General features: G+C 47.7%; 1 protein-coding gene across 1 annotated transcript; it reads left to right on the forward strand.

Moving 5' to 3' along the window:
* On the forward strand, positions 1-15,721 carry LOC113250145 (zinc finger protein 256-like). Its single transcript, XM_057313915.1, has 3 exons — positions 1-1,597; positions 4,316-4,442; positions 7,941-15,721. Exons 1-3 carry the CDS (start codon positions 1,565-1,567, stop codon positions 9,398-9,400), a joined length of 1,620 nt encoding a protein of 539 aa, XP_057169898.1. The 5' UTR covers positions 1-1,564; the 3' UTR covers positions 9,401-15,721.
* Positions 15,722-16,685: the final 964 nt, after the last annotated feature.

A 16,685-nucleotide genomic window follows, 5' to 3' on the forward strand; every position in this document is an offset into this window, starting at 1 on the left:
CCATAGCTATTTCTGCCACTGTCTTTAAACATCTGAAATGTGCATTTCACCACAGTTTTCTGAGATAACTTCAATTCCTAAAGCAACACTACTGCCAATTCCTGAAGAAAGAAGGGTCACTTCCTAGCAAGAAGATGAGCTCATTGGGTTCAGATAATCCTTTATTTCAGCGTTCAGATTCTCCCTTTGCACACATGTTCCAACTGAAAATGGCAATGTGTTTGGAACAAAAACCAGCATCGGTTAAGTTGCTCTGTGTTTGAGGTGATATCAGACTCTTAAAAGGAAATTAGTATATCTGCAAATATGAAGTAAGAAATATGTGGACAAAAGTGTTCCTTCATAGATGGGACACAATCACTCTACAGGCAAGAGAGGTTTAGTGTGGAACCAGAGGCTGACCTCATCATTGTCCCCATAATCTAGGTGGCCTACCATCCCTCCTCCCGTCCTCTATTTATGTCACCACGCTGCATAGGGTGTGAAAAAGGAAACCAGGGACCCCAAACAGAGTCACTTCCCTAGGCCATGTCACAAAACCAGGGCATAATACCTAAGTTCATTGCACTTTCAACCTCCCCCAGAAATTCAGTTTCCACTGCTCAGTCAGGATTTTTCTGGTCAGCACCAAAAAGGTAATAGGCCACATTGATGGGCCCTGTCACCCAAAAGGTGAGGCATTCCCCTAATAAGATTCTTGTCCCGACAATAAGCTGACCTCACCTGACACTATCATTTTTTCTGCTTATGATATTCCTGTCCTACCTTTAAAAACCTTTCCCTTTCTGTAGCACTTTGGAGCTGCCTTCTGCTTGCTAGATGGGATACTGCCCAATTCAAATCACTGAATAAAACCAACAGACCTTTACAGTGTGATTGGTTGAATATTTGGTTGCTTAAAAGGAACTAATCTATAGTTCCCAACCAGTACTACTGAAACTTAGGAAACTGACCCTAATGTTTCAGGATGCAAACATTTGAGGAACAGCAACATCTTTGCAGCTATATAAGATCTCATTTATTTCTGAACTTCTGTACGGAAAAGTTTAACTATTTCAGTAAAAGGATTTGGGAGCATCTAAAATAGTCTTCTCCTTTGGAAGCAGAGAGTCATAGAGTTTGAAATTAGGGCTCTTCTCCAGCTTTAAGGAGCAAAGCCGGTTCCCCTGGGTGCCAACAGTTCTTTACACCAAACCTCAGGATGCCAAGTGAACAAAGCCCACGTACTCCAGGGCGCAGGACCCCCTGAGGGCGACTGCCAGAGCTCTAGGAGTCACATCACCGGGAAGAGCCTCCGCCCCCAGAACACAGCGCGGAGCCAATGAGGGAACAAGACGCGGCATTTCTAAAGGAGCGCGTCCTGTGGGGGCGCGACTACGGCCTCAAGCCCCGTAGGTACTTTTGCTACCTGTTGCGTTGGTTTATCGCTACGGTTCCAGAGAGGATTCAGGATTTGGGTGACTGATCGCAAAGACGGGGCGGGAGGGGGGCGCTGTCCTCGCCGCACACCGTTGAGTCCGGGTGTCCGTTCCCTTCCGGCCCCGCTGCCGGCCCACCGAGTCCGATGGCGGCGGCCGCGCCCAGGGACCCGGCTCAGGTAAACGCTCGCCTCCCCGCCCTCCCCGCCGTCCCCCCACGCAGACCCGAAAGGCCCGAGGCGGGGCACCTGTTCGCGTCCCTGCGGCCCAGGCCCCGGTGTCCGGGACAGGGAGGCGCCGGCGTGCTGGCTGCGGGAGCGGGCTCGGGGCTGAGGGGCCGGCTGGGGCAGAGGCTGGAGGCGGTCTGCGCCCCCAGCGGGGAACAGCACGTCTCCCTGCCTTGTGTCAGCAGCAAGGTGCGGCGCGGCCAGCGAGGCCTGTCCCCTCGCTGCCTGAGCAGTCCATGTCTCATGGCGGTAACGAGAGGTGGTCTAAGCCAGGTGTCAATAGGCTTTCCCCGGCCGCAGAGACGAGAACCCGCGGCGGGGGTGAGCGAGGAGGCAGGGAGCGCAGGAGGAGGGAGTTGCAAAGTGGATGTTATTTACTTATTTTTTAAAAGCTATTTTATTTATTTGACCTGGAGAGAGTATGCGCGCGTCGGGGGGTAGGAGAGGTAGAGAATCCCAGCCGACGCCGGCTGAGAGAGGAGACCAACTCGGGCTACATGCGGTGATCCTCACCTGAACCAAAACCCAAGGGTGGGGCCCTCAAGGGACTGAGTCACCGGGGCGCTTCAGTGTTGGAGTAGAATGACCACTGTGGCTGTTGGAGAATTGGTTGAATTATGGTCCATTTTTGAGAAGAGCTAAACCAAATTGTGGGTGTTGCAGATGACAAGAGAAAGGGGGGAGTCAGGGAAAACCCCAGGGCTTTTGGTGTCTGAACCTTAAACGTGAAACAAAAACGGGCAGTTATTTTACCCACAAAAAATGGGTTTATTTGGGAATGAAAGAAACTGCAATTCAGAACACACAAGCTTAGGCCAAACAGTAGGACAGGAGTACAAAGGAGAGGTAGGATTTCTTAAGGGGAAGAGGGCAAAGTTTTGAAGGCTGTTACAGACTCCAAGTCCATTGGAGTAAACTGGGAGTTCGAAGAACCGTGGCTTCCCATTGGGTGAGCTGTTGGGTGGGGTGATCAGGAAAGCCTGTCTTTTTGGGTCAGGGGTAGTGAGGTACTGTGGCAGTATAAGGTCAAGTCCGTCTGTTCCTCGTGGAACTGCAGTTCATCATGGTACTAGTGTCTGAGCAGTCTCCCAGCTGCAACCTCTGCCTCCATTTCGGTGAGGTTTCCCATTCTCAGTTTTCACAGGTCCTAGCAGCCAAAGAGATGGAAGCTCCCATCATCCGGATGGAAGTTATCAGTAGGTTGATTGTGCATGGGGATACCTAAGTTGTTTTGACATTGTTCACGATCTCTGACGTTTCAGAGAAGTGTGGGTGATAGCAGAAGGTGGGCAGCTGGACAGGAAATTTTGGAAAACTGGGGGAAAGATTCAGGATGGAGAGTTAGAAAAACGATGGCTATTGTGTAGACCAGGGTGGAGATTTGGATCACATTTAGGAAGGGAATGCAGAGTATCCTGGCAATGCTATTAGTATAGGTTGGAGGGTCTCGGTAAAGTGTGCTCGAGTGGTTCTCTTGTTCAGCACCTGGTTGGATTGGCTGGGCATTGCCAACACAGGTGGTGAAGGAGAAAGAATGATCTGGCAGATACATGGACAAGCCTTGCATGGAATGATGGGACAAGAGATAGCTAGGACACCTAGGAGGTGGTTGTTTCCCCCCCCCCCCAGTAGTCTCCACGCCCAGTGTAGAGTCTAACATGGGGCTTGAACTCAGGATGCTGATCAAAACCTGAGCTAAGAGCAGGAGTCAGACCCTTAACCCACTGAGGCATGCCGGTGCCCCCTGCCCAGGAGCATTTGAGAGTCTGGGGATGCTCTTTATTCGGTGGTGTAGGGTTTGAACAGAAATTTGGGATGAGTTTTTATAGTGTTTGGAGTGTTTCAAAGTCTTGCTGCTGGAATAGGTCTGGGGCAGTTGTCATTTGTGATTCACTGTGCTGGGCAAGGAGACCTTTCACGCTGGGGTTTTCACAAAGGTTCAGTGGAAAGTGGTGCCTTCTGATTGTTGAGGGACAGTATGGACAGCACAGATATAGAAGAGGGTCCGTGAGTGTCGTAAGTGAACAGTGCTTGGGAGTGTCTGTTACGGAAGGAAGAATTACAGGGAGGTGAGGAGGGCTTCTAAGTAGCATTTGAGGCTTTCCCTCAATTGGGATCCATGAAAGTACTGGGACTGGAACCTGTTTGAGTTTGTCAAACATCCCTTGGGTGTCATGTGACAAGTACAAGTGTGAGTCAAGGGAGAATCCTTCGGTGTGGAGCAGGAAGGTGTGGAGTTCATCTGTGGGGTCTGAAGACGTGAGAGAGGTACAGTCTACAGAATCCTGTACACATGGAGAGGAAGTGTGAGCTAAGGGCCTCAGAGCCCTGGTATTGAAGGCTTTCTGGCAGAGCAGGGCCTATAATTGTCTGTCTTGAGGGCACAGTCTGGGAGACTCCCCGGGAATATCATGGGGTAGGAATGGGACCTTGCAGGCCAAACCGAGAGCTTAGATTGCATCTGTGTGTCCCCCTGCCTGTTACTGCTGTGGACTGAACACAGTGGTTGATGGGAAGGTGAGAGGAGAGCAGCATTAGAGGCACGGGGACCTGGTATTTATTCTGAGGTGGGGAGCTGGGGTGGCAGGGGAGACCGGGTGGATGTGTGGGGGTTGGATTGTGGGTTGTCAGAAATAATGCTCAGGCTGCCAACTTTTCCTTTCATGGTAGTGTGGTGTGACCTTTGAGGACGTTGCCGTGTACTTCTCCTGGAAGGAATGGAGGCTTCTTGATGAGGCTCAGAGACGGCTGTACCACCATGTGATGCTGGAGAACTTTACCCTTATATCCTCACTGGGTAAGTCCCTCACGGTTCCCATTGACCTGGACTAGACTCTGTATTCGGCGTCCCCCTCCTCCATTTTCCAGGGGATGGTTTGTCTTTCTCTCGTGTGGACTGTGGGCACTGCTCGCTTCCCCAGCTTTCTGGGTAGTCGATGTTGTCGCTAACTGATTTGTTGGTGTGTCCTTTTCTCAGGCCTGCAGCCCCAGCACCCTCCATGCGTAGCCTTGATAGGGTATGATTGGAGGTCAGTAGTCATGCAGTGAGGCTGATGGAGTGCACCTTGCTTGTCCTCTTCTTGGCTTGGTCCGTGTGTTCAGATCCTTGCCATTTCTGTGGCCCGGGTTTTGAACCCTTCATGTAGGTGACGTTTCCTTGTGCCTTGCTGTGCATTGTCATGTTTACTACTTAAGTGGACCATGGGTTACTTCTCAAGACTGTCCTGTATGGTTCTTTTTGTAGTGTTTACATCTTTACCACCTGCCCCCCTCCCATGCGCTTTGTTGAGGTATGATTGACAAATAAAATTATATTATTGAAATTAGAGTGCATAACGATTTGATACACATTAGGAAACTTTTTTTAGATTTATTTATTTATTTGAGAGAGAGAGAGCGCGCGCAAGCCAAGGGGAAGAGGAGAGGGAGAGAGAAACCCATGGTGACTCTGCCCTGAGCTCGGATCCTGAGGCAGGGCTTGGTCTCTCCACCCAGACATCAAGACATGGGCCGAAACCAAGAGTTGAACGCTTAACTGACTGGCCACCCAGGTGCCCTTACATATGAAATTATTGACAAAATGAACCCATTGAACACAACATCGCTTGACATAATTACGTTTTTTGTTAGTGGTGGTTCGAAAGCTTAGTATCTACTCCAATAGCAAATTTCAAGCGTACGATAGAATATTATCAACTGCAGTCAACATGCTGTATATTAGATCCTCAGGACTTACCTTGTAAATGTTAGTGTGTACCCCTGACCAGCAGCTCCCCATTTCCCTCAGTTTATAGCTTCTGGCATTCTACTTTCTGTTTCTCTAAGTTTGACTGACTTCTTGTCTTAATAAGTATCCACATAAGTGGGTTTGTACCCTGTATCCACGTACAGGGTTTGTGTTTTGCTGTGTGGCTCATTTGACTTAGCATGGTGTTTCTCAGATTCGTCTGTTTCGTGGTCATTGTAGTGTTGCCTTCGTGTTTATGGCTGAATATTCCTGCATGTTGTGTGTGTACTAAATGTTCTTTGTCACTTTATTTATTTATTTCTCTATTTAGTTACAGTTTGTTTTTTTATTCTCTCTCTCTCTCTCTCTCTTTTCATATAGAGTCCGTACCCAGTATGGGGCTTAAATCCACTACCCTGAGATCAAGAGTTGCATGCTCTGTGGACTGAGTAGGCCACGTGCCCCCCGTTTGTCAGTATAAACACTCACAGACTTACTGATGTTTCCGTGTATTGGCTATGTGAGCAATACTGCAGCGGATACTCATGTTCAGATACGTTGTGGAGATACTGATTTGTTTCCTTCGGATACATACTAGAAATGGCCGTGGTGGACTATATGGTAGTTTTATTTTCAGTTTTTGGTGGGTCTCCTAATATTTTCCATAGTGAATTCCCCGCTTACATTCCCAGCAGCAGTATTCACATGTTATTTTTTTCTGCACATCCTGACCAACCTGTTGCCTCTTGTCCTTTGGTAATAGCCATTGTAACAGGTAGGAGGTGATGTCTTGTGGTTTTGGTTTTCATCTCCCGGAGGATTCGTGATTGTGAGCACGTGTTAGTCACTTGTACATCCTTTTCACTGTCTCGCGTGTTTCATCGCCTCTGGCGCAACTTTTCAATGTGGTATGGTGGTGTTTGTTAGTTTTTGCTTTTGTTGTGTATGCTTTAGATGTCCTTTTCAAAAAATCACTGTCAGGAGTAAGGTTAAGGAGGCTTTTCCCTATGTTTTTCTAGGAATTTCAGGGTTTGAGATCGTATCTCTAAGTCATTAGTCAATTTTAAGTTCATTTCCTTCAGTGCTGGAAGATAGGGATCCAGGATCCCTGGTTTTTCATTTGGATATTGAGTTCACAGCAGCATGAAAGAGGTTATTCTTTCCCCAGTGTTGATTCTTGGCCTCATTGTCAAAGATTAGTCGTCCATACATGTGTAGCTTTGCTTCTGGGCTCTTTATTCCATTCCACTGGTCTGTTTCTATGCCAGTACCCTATTGTTTTAAAAACTATAGCTTTGTAGTTTAGTTTGAAATGACAGGTGTGCTGCCTTCAGCTTGATCTTCTTTCTCAAATTGCTTTGGCTTCAGACATTGGTTAACTTGATGGCAGAAGATGCCGGTGTCCTCTGTGGAGCAGGAAGCTGGAGGCTCTGCTGAGCGGGGACTGTAGTCGCACCCACCCTGTGGCTGGCAGAGATAGCCCCAGCCCTTATTTCCCACCCATCACACACGGCTCTGCCAGTGGAGTCTCCAGCCGACTTTTCTGTGTGCTTGTGCCCTCTTTTATGGTCTGCTGTGTTCTAGTCAGTGTTAATGGGCCCTTGAGCACTTCCAGGCTAAGCCACTCATAGACAGCTGTAGAATTGATTTCTTTTGTTGGGGTGAGGGATGATTTCTGCTTTTCTACCATCCTGCTGACATCAGTCACATAGGATGTTTTTCTTTGTTGTGTTCTGAGTCGCTGTAGGACAGTGCTGGCGGTTCACTTGGCCTGTTTTCCTACAGTATTGGTATCGTCCTGGTACCCTGTAGTTGCTCAGGAGGGCTTACAGGGAAGAGTCCTTTGTGTATCACAGCATGGACATGCTCCAGAAGTAACCAGGTGATCTCATGGGGAGCCTGTTTCTGGTGGACGGCAGCTGGGAAAGGTGTGGTATCGCACTGTGTTGAGATCATACTGGGCACCTTTGTTTTTTCAACCTGAGTTTGGTCCCATTGCTATGGCCACACCCCACTTCTGTCTTTCCTTCTTTACTGTTGACAGTTTGTGGACTTCTGAATTCTACTGTTTGGTGGTTCCATGATACCCAGTTTAGGGGTAATAAATGCTTCTCGAATCTCCACGTCTTGCCGATATCTCTCACTGCTTTTTCCGAGTAGTCCGAAATTCACTCCTGAAAGTTTTACCATGAGCTATTCACATGCCCTTAAACTACCTTGAACAAAAGCAAATTTCTAGGGATTGGATATTCCCGCAGCCTCTCCTGAGCCTAATATCAATAGCAGAAATGGTCCTACACAAACCTTTGGTCAGAGAACAAGTTGTAGACCCTGGTTCTCTTCCTTGTGTCATGGCCTAGGTTTTTGTCCTTCTAGAGTGCTCTCCACAATACTTGACCAGTTGGACCCAGTAAAGCACGGCGACCACTCCTTCAGTTGAATTCCATCTCCTTTGTGTGGAAAAGCATGCTGTACACTCCTGCCTAGATGAATCGGGTGCATGCGTGTGATGGGCTCAGCCCCTCGCGATAGTGAACACGAATTTCACCAGCGTTTCTTTGCCTTCAGGTTGCTGCTGTGGAGCAGAGGGTGAGGAGGCACCCTTTGCACAGAGCACTACTGTAGGCGCGTCACAGGCCGGGACGCCCACGGCAGCTGTGTCTTCCCGGAAGACCCACCCCTGTGAGCTGTGTGGTCCAGTCTTGAGAGACATTTTCCATTTGGCTGAGCACCAGGGAAAAGGAAACAGCCAGAAACTGTTGAGATGTGGGGCGTGTGGCAAACCATTTTATTTCAGTGCAAAGTCTCAGCCGCAGCAGGAACAGCACCTGGGAGCAAAACCCTGCAGAAGCTGTGTGGACGGGGCCTCTGTTGTGAAGAGCTGGGGATTCCATGGTTCAGGAAAGCCCTTTACCTGTGCAGAAATTCAGAAGGACTTCCTCTCTGGCTCCGGGCATCTGCAGGCAGAGGTCACTCATACTGGGGAGAAGCCAAATGAAATCTTCCAGTGCAGGAAAAGTCATCATCCTTGCGGAGAATGTAAGAACATCTTTTGTCCCAAACACACAGATACTCAGGACCAGGGTGTCCACATTGGAAGACAGTCCGTTGTGTGCAGTGAATGTGGGAAAACATTCAGGTACAAATCCTTATTTGCTATACACCAGAGATATCATACTGGAGAAAGATACGAGTTTGGCCAATGTGGAAAATCCCGTAGACAAAGATCAACCCCCAATGAACATGGAAAGAGTCACAGTGGATCCAGGCAGCCCACGTGCAGCAGATGTGGGAAATCGTTAGGTCGGAAATCTGTCCTCATTCACCCCCAGAGATGGCACAGTGGAGGGAAGAGTTATGTTTGCAGTAGATGTGCAAAATCTGTTAGATGTAGCTCAGAGATGATTACCCATAGGGCTGATCCTGGGGAAAGGTCTTACAAGTGTCGTGCCTGTGCAAAATCCTTTCCCTCTAAGACTGCCCTCTCTTCTCATCAGAGATCTCATGGAGGAGAAAGATGGTATGAGTGCAATGAATGTGGGAAATCTTGTACTAGTAATTCTGCCCTCCGTTCTCACCAGAGACTTCACACTGGAGAAAGGCCTTATGAGTGCTATGAGTGTGGGAAATCTTACACTACTAGTGAGGCCCTCCGTTATCACCGGAGAGTTCACACTGGAGAAAAGCCTTATAAGTGCCATGAATGTGGCAAATCCTTTAGGAGTAGTTCTGCCCTTGCTTGTCACCGGAGCATTCACACTGGTGAAAAGCCTTATAAGTGCAATGAATGTGGGAAATCTTGTAGTACTAGTTCTGCTCTCCGTTGTCACCAGAGAGTTCACACTGGAGAAAGGCCTTATGAATGCTCTGAATGTGGGAAATCTTTTACTGCCAGTTCTACCCTCCGTTACCACCGGAGAGTTCACACTGGAGAAAGACCTTATGAGTGTAATCAATGTGGGAAATCATTTACTGTTAGTTGTGGCCTCCGTTCGCACCAGAGTGTTCACACTGGAGAAAGGCCTTAAGGTGCCCTGGATGTGGGATATCTTTTATAACTCCTAATGGTTTTAGATATCATAAGAGTCTTCACACTGCAGGAGGGGTTTAAAATAGCGTGGAAGGTGATACTTCTTTGATCAGTATAGTTCAGGCCGCATGACAACCTCTGTGAGGCAGCCACGTACCTGAATTGAACTTGATTCAGCCGAATGTCCTCAATGGAGTGATTTTGCATAAGTTCCCCCTATTTTTGGAAAATTTCAGAACCTGCACTGTGCTTTCGCTGTGCACGCAGTCATTGCAAGATGGAAGTCACTGTCAGTGTCTGTGGCAGATGTCCTTTCACCTCTGCCACCTCGTAGTTCCCAATAATGTGCGTAAGTCACCACCCCACCATGGTTAATGATGCAGACCTGTCTGCTTTTTCATTTGTTCATCTAAATTATGGGTAACTGGAACTCCTCGTTCTGTTCTACGTTACGGCACAGTGAGTGATGTGAGTTCTGGGTGGTGACTGGCACAGGAAGGCCAAATCCAGTGGGGATGTTGTCGGTCTCATGATGCTTTGATGACTGCAGCTTCCAAGTCACCACACAGGACTTGAGTGCCACGTGTTGCTCTGATTTATGCATTTAGTAAATGCCGTCTTTGTTTAATTACCTTTAGTCTTAGACATTGTGTGCACTCTTTAAGGGGTGGTTTGAAAGCTGGACTGTGCTCTCCCACCATGAAGGAAAGAGCAGGTTACATTGCATCCCAGATTTGCTCTGTCTCTGAGAGGATAATCGCAAATAAATAATATTGACATACATAGATTCATAAATACTCTAGCTTGTGTGTGAATTTGCATTATAACCCAAGACCATTGTGATGGGCTGAATTGTATACCCAAAATCTGTTATTTTGACGTTATAACCCCCAGTACCTCACAGTGTGACTATAGTTAGACACAGCATCTTTAAAGCGATACGAAGTTGAAATGGGTTATTAGGATGGACTCCTATGAAGTATGGCTGGCTTCAAGATGAGAAGAGATGAGGATACAAGGACACAGGGATGACCATGTGAAGACAAGGAATCCCCACTACAAGCCAAGGAGAGAGGCCTCAGAAGAGAGTATCCCTGTTGACACCTTATCTTCAATTTCGAGACTCGAGATTCGTGGAAAAATAATTTTCTGTCGTCTGATCACCCATTGTGTGGTACTGTGTTATGGCAGTTCTAGCTAATACAGTCTTCTGGGATCCATATCTGGGTTTTGTGGTGTTGATGCCAGCATGTTTTGTGTGCTCAGAGGTCACCTTGAAGAGGGAGCAGTTGAGATCATCTCCAGCGCATGTGGAAACAACAGGAGTATTTGCTTGTCCTCAGCTGACAGCACGGGATCCCAGGCACTGCTGAGTGGAATCTCTATCCCAGATCCTTCAAAGGAACCGTGTGATCTGGTATACAGTATTCACTTGTAACACCACAGGGGCGGGGCAACTGTAATTGGTAATCTAGGAGATTGGGTAATTAGGTACTTAGAGGACTGCCGCGTCAGGCCCCTAATGGAGTGTAAGTCTTATAAAAGTTTATCCATAGATGTTGTACTGATTTGCTGGCAGGGTCAGTGTGCACAGAAATTCTCCACTTTCAGACACATGCATCCTGTATAACAGGTCATTATAAAATAATCCAAACGTCCCTGAATTCCCATATCCTCTCCGGTGCATATATGTGAAGACCGTTATGCTGCCCACAGGTAAAAGGCAGGAGAGAATTCATAGTTTCCAGATGTAGCTTTAGTGACCCCGCCCGGGCAGCATTCTTGTTGGTGTCCTAAAGGGCTATGGCAGACGCCTGTTCTGAAACATCCTCGTCCCAGGTTGTCTCCCAGGTCGTCTCCAGGCCTAGGGTGAAAAACACAGGTCTTTCTGGAGGTGGTGGTGCAGAGTCCTACTCCTATTCACGGTTGCTCAAGATCTGTCCCAAAGTCCTTGAAAAAACCATTTCTCCTCAAGGTGGACTTCTCAGCCTTTTTCTTCGGTCTGAAGTGTTGGAGTTTGTGCATGTATGTCCCTTTCATTCCGTGGTACTGTTTCCTTCTCTGGATGTATACCAATCTCTTCATCTGTTTGGAGCACGTGATTATTTCCTGTGTTTCCTTTTCACAAACGATTCCCTCTATATATTTTCATTGTAATTCCTTATGAGGATAGAGGTTTCATTTCTCTTCTGCTAAAAATCAAAGCACCATGGTAGGCACAGGTAGGTGAGTGTTAACACTGTCATGAATCAAGGGCCAAAATGGGGTCTGAAGTGTTCACTACTGCATTCCCTCCGGTTACGTATGAGAGTTCCAGTGTTTTCATCCCTTCTAGTACTTGAGAGGGTCAGTGTTCCATGTCAGCCCTTTTAGTACATGTGTAGTGCTATGTCGTAATCGCATTTCCTACGGCTTTCTGCCTTCCAGCATTGTTTCATGTGTTATCTTTATCACCTATATGTCTTCTTTGGTACAATTTCTGTTTACATTTGCCCGTTTTCTTTCATACGAGTTATGACTAGTTCCTTTTCATTTACAAATAAGACATGTATACTAACAGATATGCGATGGAATGTCCTCATTTGCACATGGTGTGATGTTTATCTCAATGGAGTCTCAGTAATTCTGGAATTCTATTTCTTCTTCATTTTTTCTCAGATTTTTTGTGTCCCGCAAAATGTAATGGCCCAAAATACCTTACTTGTTTAGTTGTTCAGTGCATTCCTACCGTTACGTAATGCCCTTCTAAAGTCCAGGCGTTCAGAAATAGAAAAATGCATCCCCGCTTTGTAGTGCTTGCCAATTTCCAAAGTATAACTTCTCCCATTACGAGAGCGGGATATGCTCAGAGAAGGTGTTGAACAACTACTTGGGTGTTTGGGGGAAAACTAAACTTTGGCCTGTGTAGGCGGGAGACTTCACAACACCTGGCAGACAACAGCTGTGGGGGTGTGAGCTGGCTGGAGGTCTGCAGGAGCCTCACAGGCAGACTAATCTCGTCCGTCCAGAGAGGAGGGACGTCCCTGAACACCCTGACTGGTGACTGAAAATCTGGGTGGTCTCAGCGTAGTAGTGACAAGGTTGTCTTGTACACCCGCTCAGGTCAGAGTTGCTTCCTCCGATCCCACCCAGTACCTTGGAAGGACTTTCCCTCTTACGTGATTACCTCCAAATGATTAAATTCCTTCTCTTTCTGGTCCACAAAGGAGTCTATGTTCGGTGCGGCTCACCACCTCTGTGGGCTGTGTTTGCGGACAGCTGACCGGGGAAGACTGTGAAGGAACACTAGGGCCACTTCTGGCTGCCCCCTTACCTTGAAGGATTGGGAGACAGGTGAAGCAAGGCCTTACCTAGAAGGTTGGGCTCAGTACTGGCCTTCCTCTCCACTGGAAGGACGGTTGTCTAGGCAGAGTAGGGCCTCTACCGGAGGCATAGGGTCCCCAGGTCAGGCACGTTAGTTTGGGAATCGGCTGAAGCCTTTTTTGCCTTGTCCCCAGGTGAGATCAACCTCCCTCTCAACCGGGAGGATCAGCCAAGAAGAGGCCTACAGGGGGACCACGGTGCTGGGTGGGAGGGCAAGTGTGCAGGGACAGGGGAGCACCTGCAGGAGGGTGACACACCTGGAGGCAATTCAGGAAGGACCCTCTGTGCGGAGTCCATTACTTCCTCTGGGGCTGATGTTCCCACGTGTGGATCCCTAAGGTAATGCCCTGCCCAGAGCTCCAGCCATTCTTGTCCAGGTATGAGACGCAGCACAGTCCAGAGGTGAGTCCTGAATTCCTCCCACGTGCACCAACATGACCACTGGTGCCTTCTGATACCGATGGGGTGTCGAAGTCTGGACTAAACTCAGCAGATTAGGTTGTCCACGATTCTCTTCAGGGGAAAAGACGTCAACAAATTATGGTTGGTCAACAAAGACGACTTTGTTGTAGTGTTGGGGCACAGGGGTGCAAGAGCACCTAGTCTGGGGGCCCCAGACAGACTTGGTTTGGCCACTCCATGGTGACTAAATCCAAAGGCAGAGAAAGGAGTGGTGCTAAACAAGAAAGGAATCTCAGGGAGCCCAACACAGAGAAGACAATGGCCTAAGCTCTCAAAGATTGTCTCCAAAGTGCTAAGAACACTTCCAGGTTTGTAGAGGGGAAAACCCGGGGGTAAGGTGAGTGGCTACATGCAGGTAGGCAGTGAAAGTCAAATAGATCATTGTCCTGGAGTCAGTCATTGGTGGGGACTTGCTGGCCTAGGGCAACCCTTAGAGTTTGAGGGGGTACTTATTGGTTCCCATCAGGGGATGCCTTGCCAGCAGGGTCTTCCAACTGAGTCAAGAGGCAAGCTGAAAAGAAGAACCCAACTAGAAAGTTTGAGGTCAACATGGGGGCAGGCGAGGTCCCCTTTCAGTGCTAAGTAAAGCAGTGTGTATGGGTGAAGTCGCCTCGGGCCCTCCAGCCAACCTCGTAATCCTGAAGGCTTAACAAGCGCCCTATTTGCCTCCATGACTGATTAACCTTTCTGTGTTCATCTGTAGGTCATGCTTTCTCTCCTAGAAAGAGCTGAGCATTCTGCATGCCACAAAACAGAACAGACCCTTTTGCACGACCCCTAGGCATTATGGAACCAGACCCCCCTGTACAGTCTCCCAGCGCTGTGGGAACATCTGTAGCCGCACCACTGAGTGTGCATGTAGTCGAGAAATGTTTCAGACCTTGTACTCCCTTTATTGGTTAACTACCTTAAGCTTTTTATTTTTTTTAAAGATCATTATTTACTTGACAGAGAGCACAGGTAGGCAGAGTGGCAGGCAGAGGGAGAGGCAGTAGCAGGCTCTCTACTGAGAGATCATGACCTGATCTCCTGGGATCATGACCTGAGGTGAAAGCAGCCGCTGAAGCTGCTGAGCGCGCGCCTGCCCGAAGCTTTTTAAACACCCAAGGGTGAGGCAGAAACCTTGGAGTTGGCCTCTGTACAAGAGTCCACCTTCTCCCGCCTCCTGATTAAAACTCATATTCCTTTCCAGTAAACATTTTCTCTGTTCATAAAAGAGTAGTAATCCCTTAATAAGAGAAAAGTAGACATTTTAGACATTACTTTTTTAAGGAAGGAAATAAATGTGTGCTGGTACGTTTTGCAGCCTAGGTTATGAAATCCTGTACCGGTTGAGGAAATTCTTGTGAATCACAAGACTATCAGGTGCCCTGTCCACAGGAACCACAGGAAGGAGATGGAATGTTTTACTGTGTGTCTATCTCATCCGGAAGCTTGTTTTAAAAAGGGGGGGATTGTTTAATTACCCCCCAAAAGTCTGAGTCAAAAGGTCTCAGTTGTGGGCAGAGAATCACCATTTCTAATGAGGAGATGTTGATAGGGTCAGTGCACAGAAAACAAGTTTTTAGGGACGCCTGGGTGGTTCAGTCGTTAAGCGTCTGCCTTCGGCTCAGGGCATGATCCCGGGGTCCTGGGATCGAGCCTTGCATGGGGCTCTCTGCTCTGCTGCGAGCCTGCTTCTTCCTTTCCCACTACCCCTGCTTGTGTTATCTCTCTCACTGGCTGTCTCTCTCTGTCAAAAAAAGTTTTTAGGGAAGACGAAACTGTCTCCCTCCAGGCTCCAGTACAGGGAGACTGTAAATGTACAGACTGTAATGAGCAGCAGAGTGAAGGGTTCCAGTTGCACACATGCTGAGTGCCTCTGCAGTGATCCAAGCCTTATGGGACTGGAGTTCCAGGCTCTCGACTACTGAAGGGTTCCAGTTGCACATATGCTCAGTGCCTCTGCAGTGATCCAAGCCTTATGGGGCTGGAGTTCCAGGCTCTCGACTGCTGAAGACTCCACAGAAGCCACCTAGCCAGCTCCTTCTTTTGCTTCCAAGTCTACATCCAGAAGGAGTCTGTTAGACGCAGGTGGTTCCCTGCGCTAGCCACCTACAAAAGCGAACAGACACCAAACCTGGAGCGAATTCTTGTAAAAACCTCCAGGGTAAGAAATGGCAATGGAACCTAAGAACACCCAATCACAGAGAAGTAGGCTTTCTGAAATGGGCAATTCCTTATGTTCTAGACAATCATATACTTCTTTGCTTGGATTCTTGTTTTTTGTCTACAAAAGCTTGACCCCTAGTTTCGTTTGGTGCTGCCTGAATGGATTTGCTGTTTCCTCAAATAAGCTCTTTGGGAAAAAAAAAATTATTTTTGGTGCCAAAAAGGTGATTTTATTAAAGCATGGGGAAAGGACAGGTGGGGAGAAAGAGCTACCTTTTGGAAATTTTAATGTAGATCACTTTATCCTTTAACAGAACTGATAAAAATAAAGACCCAAATGACTCATCTTTGCTCAGTGGTGTTCTTATGGACAAGGGTTTTCTTTGCACCCAGTGTAAATACTATATGGAGTCCCCTCGTCTTATAAACTCCCCTAGCCTTGTTCCCATTACACCTGCCACATTCTAACACCGACTTCGTATTTCTGCATTCATGTTTCCTGTCCTTCCTTGAACATACTAAAAGCCACACGAAGGCAGGAGCGCTTCTTTTGTGCTTGCATGTCTCCCATACACCAATCCAAAGTTCCTGAAAACTCAGTATGAACTCAATGCACGTTGGGTAGAACAGTGAATAAATATGACATTTGCATTCTCCTTTCGGTTTAACTTTTCCGGTTGCTCTAAATGTCCCCTTTACTTCTCCCTCCAAAGTACTGTGAAAATTAGTAAAGGAAGCCCCATTTAAAATGGAGTCACTTGGCCCTGAATGGGGAGCTCCCTCACAGGTAGGACATGTATAATCAGCAGGAGGAAGGAAGATACTTTTTATCTTTTTTTTTTTTTAAGATTTTATTTATTTATTTGACAGAGAGATAGCCAGCGAGAGAGGGAACACAAGCAGGGAGCGTGGGAAAGGGAGAAGCAGGCTCCCAGCAGAGCAGGGAGCCCAATGCGGGGCTCCATCCCAGGATCCTGGGATTGGGCCCTGAGCTGAAGGCAGACCCTTAACCACTGAGCCACCCAGGCGCCCGATACTTTTTATCTTGATAAGGGAGGATGCTTTCTTGGTAGGATTGTAATCTTCTTTTAAGGAAAGAAGGGATGATCTCTCCTGTCCCAGCAAGGACACACTAACCTTGGCATGCAGGCAATGAAACACTGCCAGGACCTCAGACGCTTTTCTTGAATGACCTTTTCTTGAAAGCCACCCTCTCTAAACTCCTTCTAAGACCTAATAAAAGCTGACTTTCCCTTTTTCTCTTCAGACTTGCTTGTGGTTGGCCACGGTGTACTTATCCCGAGTTG

This window comes from Ursus arctos, unplaced genomic scaffold (assembly GCF_023065955.2).
Source record: "Ursus arctos isolate Adak ecotype North America unplaced genomic scaffold, UrsArc2.0 scaffold_19, whole genome shotgun sequence".
NCBI lineage: Eukaryota > Metazoa > Chordata > Mammalia > Carnivora > Ursidae > Ursus > Ursus arctos.